Source organism: Lagopus muta, chromosome 2, assembly GCF_023343835.1.
Source record: "Lagopus muta isolate bLagMut1 chromosome 2, bLagMut1 primary, whole genome shotgun sequence".
In the NCBI taxonomy this organism is placed as follows: Eukaryota; Metazoa; Chordata; class Aves; order Galliformes; family Phasianidae; genus Lagopus; species Lagopus muta.
This window is the reverse complement of record NC_064434.1, coordinates 80871289-80890601: the sequence shown is the minus strand read 5'-3', so window position 1 is coordinate 80890601 and position 19313 is coordinate 80871289. Positions and strand designations below refer to the sequence as shown.

Genomic DNA, 19313 nt, shown 5'->3' with positions numbered 1-19313 from the left:
TCTGTAAAATGTAATGTTTTGATACAATAGGCATTTTATTGAAGTTACATAAAACAGAAAATTCTTTCAAATCCCGTGTATTCCTTCTTAGAAGTAATCTATCAGTAGATAATTTTCTCAATCAATAATCTCTCCACATGTTTATCAGGCAAGCTTTTGATAATTTCATTTTTCCTTGAAGACTTAGGTACATTGCTTACCTGTGCCCTACTGTGCTTAAAATAAAATTCTTAAATATAATTCCTCTAATTTGATTCCTTTCTAAATGCAAAGCTTACCTTGTAGAAATGAAAGGTATCTCCTAATACTTTCCACAAAATTCTGTTTGTCTTTTGTATCCTGTTTGTTCTGACTTAAAACACCCCAGTTGTTTGTTGCAAGGATAGCTGGGATAAAAATATTTTCTAACATGTTCCTAACACCACGTAAGAGCCCTTCAGTGGCATCCAAAACACAAAAGAATATATCCTGCATTGTAACAGAATAATTGTTAGTGATGTAGTAACTTAGAATGGAAACAGTATTGCAAAGTCAGCTTTTTTTTTTTTTTTCCCTCAATAAAAGCACTCTGATTTTGCATATGAAAATTTTAACATAAGGAGAAGTGAGTTGATCATTGATGAGAATCAACTCCACACAAATCTAATAACTTGTCTCACGTAGTTATACAGCAGAAAATCTCACGCTACATAACTTCCTTAGGATAAACGTGCATTTCACACATTCAAAGACACAAAAAGTAGAGAGATGCAAATAAACTTTCTCTGCTGAAATTTGCTATGTATGAAGCCTTCTAGGCAAATGTGAGTCCTTCTATTTTAGGGTCTTGTCAGACCCAAAATGTACTTAGCGGCTTTACCTTCTTCAGAAAGAAAAAAAAAAAAAGATTGAGAGAATGATAAACTAATCTAAATGCTGACTGCTTCCTTAACAACTGCCCTGCAAGACAGAATTCACCAGATACCCTAAGCACTTGCTGAAGTAATATAGCGCTTCGTTGTCTCCCCAAAGATGAGAGCACAGTGCAATACAACTTAACATTCAAAAATATGGAGTTACAGTAAATTTAACATAACAATAGTGAAACAAATAACAAAACAAAACTATCTGCTTTTTAAGTTGTTTTTAAAACTGTATGAGAGAATACCTCATGTATACTTTTGGCCTTTATATGGCTGTCATTCTTAAGACGAACGAAAAACAAGCATAGTCCTACTAATTTGCCCGGTGTGTTCACATAAAATCGCATCATTTTACTTCCTTTTGTAACACCTGGAATGGTCCGACCACATTCTGAAAAGAATTTCATAGATGTCACTATTTTTTTTAAAAGTGATTTATTACAAAATGCTTGAAATACAGTGAAATAGAATTCAACACAGAAATCACTTATCTTCATCTTCTGTATGTAAGGTAAGAAAAAAAAAAAGGAGTAATCCATGGCTAAACTTACAGAATGTATGCCTTACAAAGCAATTTCAGCGTATTGCGCTGCATTGAAGAGGGAATTTGCTCTGGTCCATCATCTTTCCATTTCCTGGTGACTAAGATATACTATATGCTGATTCTCATTCACCTTATCAAAGATATTATACTCAAGAAAACAATAGGGAAACAAGTAAAGAATTAGTAAGGAATTAGGCGTGAGTCAGGAAGAAGGAAAAGTAGAAAAAAGCAGGGTATGGAAAACAGGTAAATGGTGGGGAAAAGTAAGGAAGTATCATAGGGATAGCTTTAAGGTTGTTTTCAAAAATACATGTAGGCACACAAAGAAAATGAATTACATTTATTCTGGTAAACTGGATTTTATTTTCTCCTCATTTTGCAGGCTCATTATTGCATTACTTTCACTATTAACCCTACCGTGTGATAATCTATTGATATACGATTCATCCTCTGAAATGAAAACCAGTTATTATTCTGGCTAACAGTAAATTTAACAGTAGATGACATTATTACATCTGCCTTGTATTAATGTTAAAAAGTTACCTATTCCTGGTACATCTCCTTCTTGATAGAAAATTTTCAATGCTTTACTTCCTCCCTTGGCAAAAAATGAATCAAATTCTTCAAACTGTTAAATTGAAACAAATTAAAAAAATGCAAGTACTTGTCACTCAAATCATTATTTTCTACTTGGCTGTAACATACGCAACATCATTTGTCCACGGTACCGCCTCAAGTTTTGATGGTGTGCGCTGTTCATACTCAAATGTTATGAGAAGTCACAAAACAGCAGATTGTTGAAATATTGCCTTGAATTACTTATCTCACTCATCCAGATGACTTAGTTCTGATATCTGTATGTCATACATTCATGGTTTTTAGCAGTGGTGCAGAGAAACTAGATGGTATTCTATTACCCTCACAGATCTGCAAGTCTAAAGGAGCGGCTCCAAGCAAACGGTCATGAAGAGACTTAGAAGTACACAAGGCAAACTTGCATGATCTGACATGTCCTGCTATAGCAACTCTACTCCTAAAGGTAAGATTCAGTGGTAAAAAAAGGAGTAACATAACACATTCGGCAACTGATATTTCCTGATAAAACCAGACTGTATGAGTTAGAAAAAGAAATGAACATAGCTGAAAAGCTCTGTAAAGCACTGAAAGAAGGCCTAGAGGAGATTGGAAGGTTTCAGAGTACGGCATAAGCCTTCTATGCACTGATCTGTTCAAAATCTACCTTCTTTCACAGTCTCTATAGTTACCTGTAAGAATGATCGACTCAGTAAGAGCGTTCAAACTATTTGACTAAAGGGCTCTCTACTTAAGTAATGAACTCCTTCCCGTTAAAAACAGAGTCAGAAATTTAGCTAGCAAACATGTCTGGAGAAGCATCACCTATTCAAACACAAAGCATAAAACTCTAGATATGTTATCTCTCATATAAGCAACTTCGTGGGATTTTTCCCCACAAAATAAGCATATATATAATTTGAATTAGAAGAGAGGTGGGGAAATGATTGTCCGCCAGGTGGATGTAATTTGAACCTGCTCCTTTGAGAAGACAAAGCTGTGCAAAAATAAAAGAAGTATAAGCAAGCCAGATCTAGAAATGCACACTGCACTTCTATTTTTTTTTATAGTTAATAGGGGATGAGTGCTATAACAGCAAAAAATAAAAATAAAAAAATAATAAAAAAAATCCCCCCTCAATTAGTACTATATAGCACATATAAAATAAATGGATAAAGTGCTGGAAGGTCAGTGACAAAACAAGATTTGGAAAAAGAAAAAGGAGAAATTATATATCATGGTCTTGAATGATTTTATAAATAAGGTAAGATAAGAGCTAACCCTGTGCCTACGGCTTCTGCAAACGCAGCATGTTTCAAGCACGTGTGGTGCAAACACTTGCTATGTGAATACAGCATACAGGCTACTGTTGTAAGTATAAAACTTATAAATGTCAGAGACATTACATGTATATGGGAATTTCCTAACTGAGAATTGTTAAAAGACAATGTCGACAATGCCCCAGAGGCCTAAACTGTGTATGAACTAAAAATGGACAATTTCTAACCAAAAAAGTTTTGAAATGGTGATAAATAAGAAGAAAACAAACAAACAAGAAAGCAACACACACCATCCCAAAGATTCTTATGTGTCTGAGTTAATCAAACAGTGCAGAACAGCAATTTGATATGAAGTCAGGATGATCTAAAACTATATTCCACTTATCAACAGCAAAGCAACAAAACATCAGCTAACTGACAAAGCTTAAAGCAACTTGATATTATGTAAGCATAACAATAAAAAAGATTATACCTATTTTATGATGTATAAATATCAATAAAGAAACAATGAACAATAATTTTGAATGTGAGTATATATTCAGCTTGTATCAGAGAACTGAAGTTGATGTATCTAATCAAAGTTGATAACGTCTGGTTAAATTTTGAAGGCTAAGTCTAATCTCTAACCAACAAAAATATCACGCAGTCAGAGACAACAAGGGCTGTATTTTACAAACATAGATGCTCAGTTTCGACACTAAACGAACAGTTAAGCCGAATGCTCGTGTTTGTTCAAGCACTGTGGAACACCTTCATACATTTATAAATAACTGAGGAGCTCAAAACTGGAAATTATATAGCAGGCCTTTCCAAATGTAACAACATTGGTGAAACGGATCATCTTCTCCCTTTTTCCTAAAAGAACTTTTTTTTTCTTACAAACATTTCTGTGAAGTTTCGCTTATTTTTGCACTATCTTTGACATTTCAATCAAGACTTGTGTATAACCAAGATGTTATAATCACAGTATAATTGTGTATAATCAATAGATATCAAGATGTTATAATCACAATATAATCAAGAGAGTAAGGCAAAGTAGACAACGATAACAAAAAGAGAATAAGTGGAAGAGCTTACCCTTGGGTTGAGCTCACCAGAAAACACCAAAAGAGGGGATCTCCAGAAGAGATCCTTCCCCTCTGGTAGCCAGCTCTTAAATAGGTCTAGGAGGGCTGGAGCCTGGCTCCACCCCTTCTGGCAGCACAGGTGAATTGCCTTCACCTGTGCTCCTCTGGCTGACTCATGGCTCGCCTCAGGTGATTAATCAGAGGTTCAGGCCGTGACTCAGCAGTTCCCATACAACTTGCCTTACAAACAAAAACGATTATTTTTAGAATATAATAATTCTAGGCTGAAAAGAATGAAACTTGGTGGATATGACAAGAATCCACTAGGTCAAAATAATAGCAATAATTAAGCTCTACCTGAAGTAAGAAATACGAAAAAGTTGCTATCAAAACCAAGGGAAACTTGAAAATCTTCCAGGAAACTAAGCTGAATTATTTAGTCAGGTATCATTCCAGATGAACTGCATGCCTTATTTATCACACTTTTTGGTAGAAGTGATCTAAATGATGATTAACAGTGGGTAACCTGCTACATATTTTGACTAATAATTGAAATTCAACAGAGTCACAGAACATACTCACCGAAGGGACATCCAAAATCAATTCTTCCACAGTTGTTAAGTCTAAACCTAGCCTGATGCTGAGAACTTCAAATACGTATTTATATGAAGCGTCAATTTTTGTTCTTCGGTTTTCTCTTGCTTCTCTGTATCGAGCCTAAAACATTAAACATCTTTCAAACAGAAAATACACAAATTGATCACAACTGTATCCTGCTACTTCACTTACAACTAAGGTTGAATGTCTTGTATTACAGATCCGTAACTGTTTTATTCTTTAAAAGTATGTGTACTTTCACCAAAGAGCAAATTACTATGAATTATTAAAAAGCGTGAAGCAAACAGAGGATATGGCAAGGAGAATCACATGTTAAATATATTACAGTAGATCTTAACATATTTGTGTGCCATATTAACTAGTTTTCTTTTTCACAAAAATATTTTGAATTATTAAATTAATTAATGTTCCTTAATATATTTATATTAATTTATATAATTTATATTTATATATAATCTATTGCTAAGCCAGCCTATATCAGTAATAATATCAAGCTAAAACATCTACAGAAAATAAATATTTTCAGGAATCAAGCTGGGTACAGCTTTGCTTCAGTGTAAATTATTCAATTAATATCTTTGGCCACCTTCTACCACAACTTTAAGACAAAATCTTAAAATACTGAAACCATTACAGACAGATACTTTCTATCTGAAATAAGAAAACTGAATATAATTAGAAAGAAAGAAAGGAAGGAAGGAAGGAAGGAAGGAAGGAAGGAAGGAAGGAAAAGAAAAAGTGGGAAAAAAAAAAAGGAAATGGAAACAAAAGGAAAAGAGAAACAGTTCATTTAAACTGAATTTAATTATCTGAGAAAGAACCATGTCAAGACCTCTATGTCTATCTCTATGTTAAGACCTAATATTGAATACTAAACCTGTTTTTCTTTTAAAATTTCTTGCATGGACAGAACTCCAGCAGAGCTCCGGTAAAGCCTAGACAGCCTTCGGGTTACAGGAATAAAAGATTCCTGGGAAGGAGAAGAGTTTACTACTTGTTGAGCATGGTGAACAGATTTGTCTTCAGCATTCCCTGGTGCAACAGGGCCAGACACAGAATCCTCTGTAGTGAGATTTTGCCCAGTATTATCCGCTGCCACTTGACCGGACCCAGAATCTTCTCCAGTGTTGGAATTTTCATTATTATCTTCTTGCACATTCTCCATTCTGAAATCTTCAGAAGGAAGATTTCAAAAAAGGAAAAAAAGTCAAAAAAGGAAAAAATAGCGTGTGTATATAAATCATGAACTATATACAGAATGCCCCACCATACATGATACCCTAAACACACACAAGTTCAGATAAAATGTAGGATGGAGGGTGTTGGGTAGTATTTCTTCAGTGGAAGTATTCAATTTCTACAGTATTTCTATGTCTTACTTAATAAGTTTCATTTTGATTTAAATTAATACAAAAATCAGATCTTCGTTATTAAAAGCATGCTGTTGAGAGGGTAAGAAATAACAGACAAGGCTGCACCCTAAAATTCATACAGACCGAGCTCTTTGCACGTATTGACTTATGAAGTCTTATACAATATATTAAAAGTTCCTAGAGTGTTGAGCACATCAAGACTTCTTCACCACAGTATAAAAAAGACAGACTTTCCTCTTAATTCTGTGAGTAACCTAAGCTGGCTAGAGTACTAGCAGAATAATTGTTCCCAGGTAAGAATTTCTAAAATGGACAAAGCAAGGTATATTCATGACTGACTGCTAAGCAGTCAGCTGCTATGGAAAAGAAATTCTGCTGTTTTCTTCCCCTGTCTATTTCACTATCTGAAAAGCCCAAGAAAGGTTTAGTTTGTGAATCCCAAGCCTGTAATTCAGGGTTACAAAGAATTACGTAAATATCCTCTCCCTTTCTTCGTACGGGGAGGCATATTTATCCACTAGCATTTGCTAGCTGCCATCAATCCCACTCAGTAGATTTTAACACTCTTGAATATACAGAAAATTAAATGCATCATTCAGTATTCTCATTCTACACACAGACTGAACAACTATCTTTAAGGCACTATCACCATCATTACACCTATACCTGAAGTCTTTGTGTTTAATTTTATTCTTTAAAATAGCTTGTTCAGTTACACAAGGATGTTAGAATATGTGCATAACCTATATAAATATTCAGAGTAACAGATAAAAATGTTGAAAATGCCATTGTAACTCAGAGTACTACTACCATAATGATTAAAACCAATATCATAGATTACACAGAAGTTCTCATGAGGCCTTAAGGCAGCCAACCAGGTATAACCAACCATACATTCTATACTGGTAAGGATGTGTGGTAGATCATACTCATCAGGTCAGAGCATGAGCTCCAGCTGGCTGCCTACCCTGATTTCCATCACGCCCTTGGACACACACTTCAAACACAGCACAAAATAACAAAATCATTCAACTTTCCTCTTGTAACTCACATTCGAGGTTTATTCTGCATCACTCCTAACGACTGTTACCTCAGTCACCAGCACCCCCAGTCCGTTGACAAGTCTATAACTCTCTCAGCTTTGCTCCTTACCCTTTTAGTGCAGCAGCAACGTGACACGAGGACCAGGGGGAGAGAAAGACGAGAAAAATAAGCCTCGGTGTTACTCAGTAGCTCCAGTGCCCGCCCCGACCGGCCGGCCGTGACCAGCCGGTCCGCCTCCGGGACGGGGCGACACAGCGCGCTGCTGCGCTGTTGGCCGTTATGGGGCGCCCGTAACAACTGCGGCTCTGCTCGCGCGGGGCTCGGCTCTGCTCGCGCGGGGCTCGGCTCTGCTCGCGCGGGGCTCGGCTCTGCTCGCGCGGGGCTCGGCTCTGCTCGCGCGGGGCTCGGCTCTGCCCGGACGAAGAAGGTGTAAAGCGGAGGGGCAGCTGCCTGCCACGTCCCGTCCCGCTTTTCTTAACAAAAATTTTATTATTATTATTAATGATATTAATAATAATGATAACAATAATATTTTGCTGAGTATTCAAGACAGATAGAAACTAACATCTCTAATTCCCCAAAGGAATAAACCACCCGTTAGGTGTGTTTTTATACTTATGGAGTGAAGGTAAAACACCGGGCTATGAAAACGCCGAAAGTGCCGTCAGCTGGAAAGAAGCGCTAAACAAAGCAGCGTTTCATTTGAGCGCCTACAGGCTGCTCAGATGCGTAGGCCACGTTGCGCGCACTCGAGCAACTATAGGGCGGAGCACCACCTTGGTACTGCCCTCTCCTCCCATCTCCTCTGCGCCCAACATGGCGGAACCGAGCTGCTTGAGCGAGGAGGATGCCTATAGCGCCTGCTCGGAGCCGGATCCCAGCACGAAGGTGGGCTCGGTGGGGGCGAGCAGGGTGCGATTAGGCTGCGGGTGGCGGAGGCTGTGGTGGTACTGCTAGCATCCCCGCCCCTTTGGCGTGCGGAGACCGGTGGGGCGGTGTATGGGAACTGCTGAGTCACGGCCTGATCGATCGATCGATCACCTGAGGTGAGCCATGAGTCAGCCAGAGGAGCACAGGTGAAAGCAATTCACTGTGCTGCCAGAAGGGGTGGAACCTGGCTGCACCCCTCCTAGACCTATTTAAGAGCTGGCAACCAGAGGGGAAGGATCTCTTCTGGAGATCTCCTCTTCTGGTGTTTTGTGGTGAGCTCAGCCGAAGGGTAAACTCTTCTACTTATTCTCTTTTGTGATTGTTGTCTACTTTGCCTAATTCTCTTGATTATATTGTGATTATAACGTCTTGATATTTGTTGATTATACAATTATGTTGTGATTATAACATCTTGATTATACAGGTGGCATGGGGGAGGCCGGCTCGGGTGGCAATGGATCCTGTAGCTGTGATAGGGTACAGGTACCCAACATAGTGGGGATGGCACCAAGCTGCTGGTGTTCAAGAGGCATTTGGGCTGTGCTCTCAGTCACGTGGTCTGATTTTTAGGTAGTGCTGTAGTTGGATTTGGTGATCCTTGTGGGTCTCTTCTAACTTGGAGTATTCTAAAATAAAATGTTATTTACGTTGTATGTGGCACTGTATTTGTTACCTCTAGACTTGCTGGTTTTGATTTTCATTATTAACTGATATCTTTGTTGGTGCACAATTAAATTCTGTTTGATGTATAATAATGCTTTTTTTTTTCTTCTTTTTTTTGTTCTTCCAGGATTTTATATTTCAGCAGACAATGTTAAGAGTAAAGGATCCTAAGAAGTCTCTGGATTTCTATACAAGAGTTCTTGGAATGACGTGAGTGGAAGCTGTATGCCACTGTAACTTTGGGTGTTTCTTATGAAAAGTATTTTTGTTCTGTTGATGTAGTTAAACCTATCTGCTAATGCCAAGTTGGATAGCCTGCCAATCTCTGAGAACTTCACAGCACATTGAATGCCTGAATTGCAAATGAATGAAAAGTGGCTTTGTCTAGAATTTTTTTTCTCCTCTTTTAAGTAGGTCATTAATTATCAGTGTACAGCTTGTACAGCTTTTACCTCACTAGTTCTACTTTCAACTGGTAACTTTTGTGATGCTTTTAAATAGGAATCGTTTCTGTAAACCTGGAACATAAATTATGTTTGTCCTTCCTGAGAAAATCTGTACAAGTAACAAAATGGCAGCTTCAGACTTGAGCCTCTGTTCTGGTTTTGCTGTTCACTTACTGATTGCCTATAAGCATCTGATTCTTCTAGCTTTTAGAGGTTTATAATGTGTGCTGGAATGTTTCTATTTGAGAATTCAAAATGTAGTATTTTAAGATGTGGATTGCAGTCAGAAAGATAAAAATCGCAGCTGTAATTGTTCCACAGGGGAAGCAACTTGTATTTTCAGGCTGTGTGGTTATTTTTTTTTAGTTACTGTTTCAAAATTTTTGCCATGTAGACTGCTTCAGAAATTTGACTTTCCTCCCATGAAGTTCTCACTGTTTTTCCTGGGTTATGAAAATAAAAACGATATCCCAAAAGATAAAGCTGAGAGAACACCTTGGACCTTCTCCAGAAAAGCTACACTTGAACTGACACAGTAAGTATTAATACAGTAGGAGATGACAACCACATCTAAGAGAAGTGGATGAGTTTACGTCTCATTGAATTGAAAAGAAATGCAGTAATTTCTGTGGAAGCATCTTTAGTGTTATATAATAAGTCTTAAAATACGCTGAGATCTTAGATACTTGGCAAGTTTACTCTTTCTAGAGCTACTACAAGGTGAATAGTAGTATATAAGTACCAAATAGTGTTTGCTCATCTGGGGCAAAAGTGATGCAGTTAGAACTTCTTTTGTATCCTCTGAAGTTGCCTCTAAAGTAGTGGGTTAAGTATTGCTTTTGATGGCTTATCAAAGGAGGTCAAAACACTTCATATGAATTGGACAATCTTGTTAATACTAATGATTATAATTAAGTGTGGAGATAGAGATATTCTCACAAATACCCTGCCACTGTGCTTAGCTACTTCACTGTTCTGCATCTAGATTAATATGTAAATTCACTCATGCACCACAGCCATCCTTGCAATCTGGATGAGATAGGAGCGTTCCTCAGACTCATTCAAATGTGGAACATGAGTACTAGAGAAGGGTAGGAATTAGACTGAATTAGCCCTTATATCTACTTTGAAGACTATTTCCAGGACCTGTGTTAAAGGAAAGTTTTGATAGTTTAATGAATGTAGCCAGCAAATGAAGTTCTATGGTTTTGAAAAGAAACAAATTGCCTTTCTGAGGAAGCTAAACACTAAGGAATTAATTTTGATGCTTTTTTTCAGTGTATAATTATTTCTTACAGCAACTGGGGCTCTGAGAATGATGAAAAGCAATCCTATCATAATGGCAATTCAGATCCCCGAGGATTTGGTAGGTTTTTTGTTTAGTGCATGTTGTTCTTATGCATTGTTTTACTGTGCTTTGATTACAGTTACATGTATTACAGTTACATGTATTAGGGAAAAATGGAGTTTCAGTTTTCTCTTTATAAAACATCTGTATGAAATCAATGCAAAGGTTAAGGTTTTATTTCATGGGGGATTTGTAAACTTGTAAAACTTGTATAGACGAAAAGACTTTTCTAGTAAGCTACTTTGAAATGTAAGTACTACCAGCGTCTTTATTTTACTTCTTCCAGCATGTATGCATGGTATGCATCATGAAAATGGGTAAATTAAAAAATGTTTCAGAGTGAAGAACCACAATTACACTTGTTATAAAGCTAATTTTTTTAATTTAACACTTTTTAATACTAACCACTCAGTGAAGTTCAATAATTGCTCTTGCATATTGATATAATGATGTTCAGATTGATTTTTGAATTTGGATTTGTATTTTATAATGCACCGGTTACCAGTTTTGAGCTGGAAGGAGGATTTATCTGTAGTGTCAAGGATAGCATTCAAGTGGCTCAACTTGATATTTTGAGTGCTTGAAAGGTCACTTGTATGTGAAATAAGTCTGGTACTGAATATAGCCACTTGACATATTAAATTGAAGTTACTTGTAAGTTCAGCATGGTGCTGCTGTTAGTATCTACTAATACAGCATTAATAATAAATGCCTTGTGCTGTTGAACTAAGCAAATGCAACAAAATCCTGTTATGTAGATGTGTCTCTAGAAAGGGAATACAGATAAAACAGTTTGAATAACTTATCTGCAGTAGGAAGAAATAATCTTCTTATCCAAATAACATGAGCTATTGTAACTGAGAAGTTCTGATTGTAAAATCATTATTAAAAAGCCAATTTTGTCAAGGAGGGTATTGTTAAAATCTGGAATGCTCTTCTTTCTGTAAGAAATGATTTTTCTTGAGTTTGTTATATCTCTTGTGTAAGCATGTGAACTTATTGCAGAAGATGAAATGCTGAGCAAACTTTTTTTCTCAAATGCATAGAAATACTTAGTGTATTTTACTGTTTTTACTCTGTTTCCCAGGGCACATTGGAATTGCTGTCCCTGATGTCAATAAAGCTTGTAAGAGGTTTGAAGAACTGGGAGTGAAATTTGTGAAGAAACCAGATGATGGTAAGTCTTAGCCAGTAATGCAAGTCTTTTTTTTTTGCCTTTTCCAGTTGTTTGCTTTTAATATATTGTGCCTGGTAGATTTTTGTATTAGACAGCTCAGTGATACATTTCTATAGCTGTCACTCCTTAGGATGTGCTAGAACCTACTAACCATGCTCCCTCTTACAAAATGCACAGAACTGACAATGTAGAATTGTCCTGTTTATAGAAGGATGAAAAAAAAAAAGCAAAAGCAGTTTTCAACGTTAGGAATTTAAACTTGTGCAGCAAATGTCAAAGATGATGAGGTTTTGGATTTAATATCTATTGTTTTGGGGCTGGATGAGAAAGTTCGTGGTATTTTTTTTTTTCCCCCTGCATTAGTGAATCACAGCTGCTGTTCCCTCAGAAGTTTTTGTAACTAGAATGTAATAATAATGAACTTTTTTTTTTTACAGTAGACAGGGTAATAGGGTAAGTAAAATGGAAACTGATTGGCTAACTCTTTAAGGTAAAATGTTAAGCTGTGCTGTCGTGATTCACTGTTGAATACTTTAGGGGACCCTATTTTCGTGAAGAATATTTTTTCCAACTGTTTAAAACGTTCCTGCAGTGCACTTCTATCTCAAATAGTAATGCCAATGTGTACTGTAATCCAGATTGGGAGTGGGGAATGACCAAATAAAAACTAGTAGAGCACAGAACTTTACTGTGTAGGCAGAAATGAACAGGGCTGAGGAACAAAGAACTTTAAAAGGCAGAACAGCTTAGCAAAACATGCCAAAACATCCTGGAACACAAAAGTACGTTTCCGAAATTAAGGGTTGAACACTTGCAGGGGTTAAAAAAAAATAAGAAAATCAACAAAAGATAAGACTTTATAATGACTTTAAATTGCAGCTTTATTAAGTATCAGATTAACAATTCAGCACACACACACCAAGGCCTAGTTGTGATCAAACACTAATTTGGATGTTTTCAGAAGTAGCTGTCTAAAGTTGAATTAATACTCATACAGAAGAAAAAAAAAAAATTGAAAGTAACTGCATTTGATGTTAAGATTTATTCATGTGCCCTTAACTTTATCCTTGTGTTCATCGTTCCTTCTATTTTTTTCCTAATAGGTAAATTGAAAGGAATTGCATTTGTTCAGGATCCTGATGGCTACTGGATTGAAATTTTGAATCCTAACCATATGGTGACTATCACTTAGATCTAAGTGAATACACTGTATAAAAGATACAAACTTTTAGTTCCCTGGAGAAAATCTGTAACAGTGTTTGTGAAAATCAATTATGTTTAGATTTTCTTCTAAAATTAAACTGAGGCTTCCCAACTGTTCTCCTGTGATGCCACTGCTATTTGCTTCCAGTTTGGAATCCTCACCCATCTTTTAAAGAGCACGAATATGTACTCTGCTCTTAAACAGACTCTACCAATATTTCACTAAACTCTCCAAGATGCATGACTAGAAGTTTACATCATCTCACACTACCTAGATTTAAACTAACAAAAAAAGATCCTGCATTATTGCTGATGAGCTTCACCGAGGAGCATATATAATGCATATTTTTTTCATTAAGTCAGAGGATATCCTGAAGGCTTTGTGCACTTCCCTGTTTATTAGAAAATAAAATATCAGATTTCTTACCTGAGTAGCAGCATATTTGTGAGAGTCTTACTTACATTATGCCAAGCAACAAAATCCTTATTGACCAGACTTAAAAAGCTGTGCCCGGAACAAGAAACTTTGGAAAGGCAGTAAATTAGTCCAGCAGGAAGAATTCAGTATTTAAACTTTTGGCTGCTGATTGCCAGACAACGTAATAGGTCTCATAGATTCTGACAGTGGCCCTTCTTGTCTCTTCCAACACTAGAGCTTGTTCATAATTTGTGTTTTGATGCAAGTCTGGGCTGTATTCCACTTACAGGCTCTGTACAATTCTGTTTTAGGAATGTAAGGAAAAAGAGCATCTAAAATAGCTTCCTACTAGTAGGCATTTTGATCTGCCCCTTCAAAGTCAGTGATGGTTACTGAAATTACACTTGTATGAAGAGTTGTCAAGTTTTGGTTAACAAAACCAAAGCAAATTTTTTCTCTGCACTGTTATTGTGATTTTTCCTACTAGCACGTAACTCCTATTGAGTTCAGTTATGTGACTATTGGATAATGAAATGGCATTGCAATTCACTTTGAAATAAAGCATTGATGAAAAGTCATTTCTAAAGTAGTATGACATGTATCTTTGCTAATTCTTGAATCCTAGGTAAACAAAACACTGTTTGTTTTGGTTCATGGATTATTTTTTTTCCTTGGGAAGTAACCTGGTCATGCAGGATAAAATATTTATTGGGAATCCAGTAGTGAAGGTAACTTGATGAGCAGAATGCTTAATAATAATTTGCAGAGTTTTCATTAATTTGTTCAATAACTCCCTAGCTATTCAGTTAAAAGAGAAGTGTGGAAATTACTGAATTTATTTTCTACTGTGCTAATGTAGATAATAATGACAAATATTAAGTATAATATTAAATATTATTGTCCTGTCTCCTTGTCTGAAAAATCCTTAATTCTGTACACCTCAGCTTAACAACAGACCTTTTAAATTCAGTAATCTTACAAAGCTCCATGTGAAGAATCATTAAAGTTGAAGCAAGATATTGTTTCCATTTGGAAATAAGGAAAATATGCTACATGTTTCCACTGAGTTTGTACAGGTATGGAAATACAGAATGTGAAAATGAAAACAGTTACCCGATTAAAGCCCTCTACAGATGTACAAACAACCATGGATTTATTGGAAGGTAGAGACAGTGACTTAGAAGATCATCTGTTTTTGATTTATGAAAATCATAAAAGCAACTAGATACTTCAAATTAAATTTTGAGTATTATTTTCTGGGTGGTCTCTACTTAAACATGTACTGTCCTGTAGGTACACCTTACAGGTGTAATGCATATACAGTCTTGACTTTCAATTTGTAACACCTTACTGTTTTCTGCAGCTAGCTCACGTTTGCATTCTGTGTGCCCTCCTATATTTCTAGAATACCTGGCCTGTCCTCTATCTTGTCTCTGTGTAGTTGATGATTCCCTTGTATGCTAGGGAGATGATAGGGAGGATGTAGTTACAACTGTTCATAGCAAGATCTGAGAAACTGAGCAGTCTTAACAGTTGTCACTACACGATCTCAGCCAACTTCCTCTAGATGTGGCACTTCTGATGTTGTGCCCAATCCTAGGCAGTCTACTTATTACTCAAAAAATTGATGGTGGTGTTCTTAAATGCTGGGTCAGCTTTATCCCAAGTTCGTTAAGCTGAATTAAGGATTTCAAGGCTTCTCAATTTCCTGAACAAGTAAATAAGACCGATCCCTTTAGTGGACATTCAGCTTGGCTCAGGGTGACTCAGCCAAGGAAACCTCACCTTACTTTGAAAAAGACATACACAATATTTCATACTATCTTACAGCAGCAATTAAAAAAATTCTAAATTGAAGACTATTGTTGTATAGCTTTAGTGTGATATCTTTCAAAGTTAGGAGCTCCTTAGATGTGAGTTGAGCCAAGAAGGAAAGCTGTAGAAATGAGATGAGACAGAGCTCTTGTTTGCAGCTTATATATTTTTTCATTAATAAACTGTATCCCTTCTAATGCTCTTGTTCTGAAATAAGGAACTTGAAATGAAGTATAACTCAGCTGAAGCGCAAATGCTGACTGCAGAATCTTGCAGTAGATTGTGAGTAGAGGTTACTTAGACTAATGCTAATCTGAGTGAATTTGTCTGAAACTATTTGATAAATATAGATGCAACGTCTAAAGCTTTACAATAAATTTATTGGCAAGGAAAATCTCAATGTTTTACAAGCATGTAAATTAATAAAGTAGTTTCATAGAAGGGGTTGGGTTGCAAGGGACCTCAAGGATCATCAAGAACCAACCCTCCTGCATGCAGAGCTGCCAGCCTCCATATCTAATACTATACTGGGCTGCCCAGGGCCCCATCCAACCTGGCCTGGAACACCTCCCTGTCCTCCAGGACAGGGCTTCCACAACGTCTGTGGGCAGCCTGTTCCTGCACCTCACCAATCTTTTGGTAAAGAACTTCCCCCTGATATCCAATCTAAATCTTCCCTCCCTCAACACTATTTCTCCTTGTCCTGCCATCATTTACCCTTGTAAAGAGTTGAGCAGTTTGTATTTTATCTACATACAGTATTTTACTCAGATGTGTTTCATGACACTTCAAAGCACAGGTGTGACTGGAAATGCTATTGACACAATTATATGGAATCCAGTAATTAAGAGGAATAGTTTGTAAACTGCATGTTTGTATGTCTGAGGGTGTGTAGTTCAGTGGACAGCTACACAAGAAGCACTAGCCCCAACTGAATGTTCCCTGTTTAGTATTAATAAGGGGGATCTTGTGAAATTTACAGTTTGTGTTGATTATAGGCAATCCTAATTTTGCATCTTCCAAGGTAATGCTTTTTTTTTTTTTTTTTTCCTTCTTTTCCTTCCCCTGCTAAATAAAGCACTGAGTTAAATGGCAGTAGTGCTTTTCCAGGTGGGAGTAGAGACAAATTTGCATTCTCCTTTTAGACAGAAGTTCTGCTAATTTCAAGAAGCAGAACGTAGAATCACAGAACCATTAAGGTTGGAAAAGACCTCTCAGGCCATCTGGTCCAACCACCAGCCCGTGCCCACTGACCATGTCCGTCAGTGCCACATCCACACGGCTCTCGAACACCTCCAGGGACGGTGACTGCACCACCTCCCTGTGCAGCTTGTGCCACTGCCTCACCGCGATGTGAGGACATACAAGCGGATTCGCAGGAGGCTGGCAGACACAAGTTGAGGAAAGGCAGCGTGTATTCAGAATTACGGCAGAAGAGAAAGAGGGGAATGTGAATAGCAGTTGCTATTTTAGGAGCTTTGTCGGAACGAATACCCCGCTCCCGAGGCGCGCTGTAGTCCCGCTGCCATCCATAGACCCGGCCCGCTGCGCTACGTCAGCACGCAGGAGGACGGCGGCTGTTGCTGATGGCGTCATCGCGGCGCCTGACGTTTCGGCGGCGCCGGGTTGAGAAGGTTGGAGGCCCAGTCGTCGTGGAGGCCGGTAAGCGGAGCGGATGGTTGCGGTCGGGTGTTTGGGAGAGTTGTGGCGTGCTTCCAGCCTGAGCGGTGCCCGTGATGGCCGGGCGGCTCCTGGGGCTTTCCCTGCGGCGGTCTCCGGCCCCTCAGCGGCCATGCCGGGTCGTACCCGCCGGCGTCGGCTGCCCGGGCCCGGCGGCAGCGCAGCGCTCTGCGGCACCTGGGTGCGCTGAGGGAGCAGCCGGCGCGGGGGTTCCGCGCGGAAGTGCTGAGTTCGCTGGGAGCCGAGCTGTCCGTTGAGCGGCGTTTGCGCGGGCACGGGGTGACTGCCGGCTGAGAGCCCTCAGTGAGGAACCGCGGCTCCGGGCTCGCTTTGCCCCGAGTTGCTCCGGGTGTGACCTTGGCAGATGCTCAGCGTATGGTACTCCTGCCTTCCGCATTGCCTGCCCGCAGTGCTTACCCGTGCTGTGCTGTAGCTTTCTTCTGAAGTTAGCTCAATGTGTTTGCCTGATGATAATAGCACGTAGTGTTTTATCAGCTCTGCTGGGTTCATAGTACAAGTACTACTGCAGATTATGCCCTACTATGATTCACTCAAATAGCTATTGACTTAAATCATTGTGTTATCAAATAATAAAAAAGCTGGACTGTTAAATTGTTCTCAGTGCAGCAGTAATCATACTTGCACAGAAGTGCCCCTTGCTTGCACTCTTTTTAAAGCACAGTGCACAGACCTGTCCCAAAAACCGTGCTGCTGTCACTGAATTTTTTTGTTTGCATTTTAAGATTTAAGGTGAGCATTCTCTCTATGCCTAAAATGTTGGTCTCACTCTTGTTTATAAGCTTCCTTCAAGTACTGGAAGACTGCAGTGAGGTTTTCCCAGAGCCCTGAATTCTCCAAGCTAAACAAGCTCAACTTCTTCAGCCTTTCTTCATAGGAAAGCTGCTTCAGTCCTTTGATCATCTCTGTGGCCCTCCTCTGGACTCTCCAACAGCTCCACATCTTTCCTTGTGCTGAGAGCCCCAGACCTGGATGCAGTATCCCAGATGGGGCCTCACAAGGACAGTGAGGGCCACAAAAGCAGAGAGGGGCATTTACCTCCTTCTCCCTGCTGGCCGCCCCTTTTTTAAAGCAGCTCGTGATACGGCTGGCCTTCTAGGCTGTAGGAACACACTGCTGGCTCTTGTCCAGCTTTTTGTCCATTAGGACCCTCAAGTCCTTCTCAGCAGAGCTGCTCCGAAGGAATTCTTCTCCCAGTCTTTAGACAAATGTGGGATTGCCCTAATCCAAGTGCAACGTCTCATCAAGTTCTTGTGGGCCCACTTTGTAAGTCTGTCCAGGTTCCTCTGGATGACATCCCTATCTTAACCCCAAGACCTGAAACCCCACAACCAAACAAAACTCAGCGCTACTCACCCACCGCTTGGGGCTAGACAAGATCAGTTACAGGGATTTGGATGTTTGGGGAATAATGTTTATATGACAGGCTTTGCATAGACGTGGTTTAATTAAGAGACTCATATGGAGAAACAATGTGATCATTTTCTGTGCCTTCAAATGAGAAAATGAATTATGATGTATTATTGCTTTTCTGGTTAAAAAAATGTATTGTCAATTTTTTTTTTTTTTTTTTTTTTTAAAGACACTTCTAATGTTATGGTATAATGGTACTTAAAGATTTTTCATAGAACACTGAGGGATTCTTAACATTTACTGCTATATGCCACCTGTTCTTAATGATATGTTTCATGCATTCTTTCAGGAATATGGTACAGTTGCTACTATGCAGCTGGATGTTGCTGACTAGTGTTTCTATGAGCTTGCTGTTCCACCTGTCAGTTGTTCAGAATGGCAAAAAACCCTAATTTTCAGGAAGTTGGTCACCTGCCCACAGGCTACGTCCATTGTAGACCTTCAGAGAGCTTTACTGGTAAGTACACCAATATATTACCTGCTTTGGCAGGAGGTTGGACTCGATGATCTCTGGCGGTCCCTTCCAAGCCCTACAATTCTGTGATTCTGTGATATTTTCCTGAGAAACTTAAGAATTTAGCTATATGCTATTTTAATTATGTCATATCAAGTGCACTAATATTGATTTCACATGAGTTTTAATAAATCCTGCTGTACTGTTCTTGGTATGTAGCTGAATTTATTCCTGCTGTCCTATCAGAGAAATGTCTCTCTAAACAAAATGCAAAACAGTAGCACAACTATGCTTGGGAACTGGAAGGTGTAGTAGTGTGTAACTGTCCATGTGTTTGAAGTAAAAAT

General features: G+C 38.5%; 3 protein-coding genes across 8 annotated transcripts in view; 2 read left to right on the top strand and 1 right to left on the bottom strand.

The window, feature by feature from the left end:
- The window catches only part of DNAH8 (dynein axonemal heavy chain 8), a 115759-nt gene extending 107711 nt beyond the window's left edge, over positions 1-8048 (bottom strand). For 2 of the 6 annotated variants that reach the window (XM_048935569.1, XM_048935570.1), the window contains exons 1-6: positions 7510-8048; positions 5862-6157; positions 4949-5083; positions 1990-2074; positions 1148-1293; positions 279-468 (exon numbers count right to left, since the gene is read on the bottom strand). In XM_048935569.1, coding sequence (XP_048791526.1) covers positions 279-468; positions 1148-1293; positions 1990-2074; positions 4949-5083; positions 5862-6149 — 844 coding nt within the window. In that variant the 5' untranslated portion in view covers positions 6150-6157; positions 7510-8048. Of the gene's footprint in view, positions 1-278; positions 469-1147; positions 1294-1989; positions 2075-4376; positions 4412-4948; positions 5261-5861; positions 6158-7509 lie in introns of those variants that run through there. The other 4 variants (XM_048935571.1, XM_048935572.1, XM_048935573.1 and 1 more) reach the window with 4 other exon arrangements.
- A 109-nt stretch (positions 8049-8157) lies between these two features.
- GLO1 (glyoxalase I) lies at positions 8158-14493 on the top strand. Its single transcript, XM_048935594.1, has 6 exons — positions 8158-8289; positions 9122-9204; positions 9835-9975; positions 10739-10806; positions 11876-11965; positions 13069-14493. The coding sequence occupies exons 1-6, from the start codon at positions 8218-8220 to the stop codon at positions 13155-13157; spliced, it is 543 nt and encodes a 180-aa protein (XP_048791551.1). The 5' UTR covers positions 8158-8217; the 3' UTR covers positions 13158-14493.
- A 2420-nt stretch (positions 14494-16913) lies between these two features.
- Positions 16914-19313, top strand: part of BTBD9 (BTB domain containing 9) — a 112581-nt gene continuing 110181 nt past the window's right edge. The window contains exons 1-2 of the mRNA XM_048935586.1: positions 16914-17063; positions 18802-18969. Coding sequence (XP_048791543.1) covers positions 18888-18969 — 82 coding nt within the window. The 5' untranslated portion in view covers positions 16914-17063; positions 18802-18887. The remainder of the gene's footprint in view (positions 17064-18801; positions 18970-19313) is intronic.

What these genes read in the sequence shown, in the direction of transcription:
- GLO1 (XM_048935594.1), top strand. Translation starts at nt 8,218, where the DNA reads ATGGCGGAACCGAGCTGCTTGAGCGAGGAGGATGCCTATAGCGCCTGC. An exon ending in ACAAGAGTTCTTGGAATGAC is followed by an intron (nt 9,205 to 9,834) that starts GTGAGTGGAAGC and finishes TTTGCCATGTAG; the next exon opens with ACTGCTTCAGAAATTTGACT. An exon ending in TTCAGATCCCCGAGGATTTG is followed by an intron (nt 10,807 to 11,875) that starts GTAGGTTTTTTG and finishes TCTGTTTCCCAG; the next exon opens with GGCACATTGGAATTGCTGTC.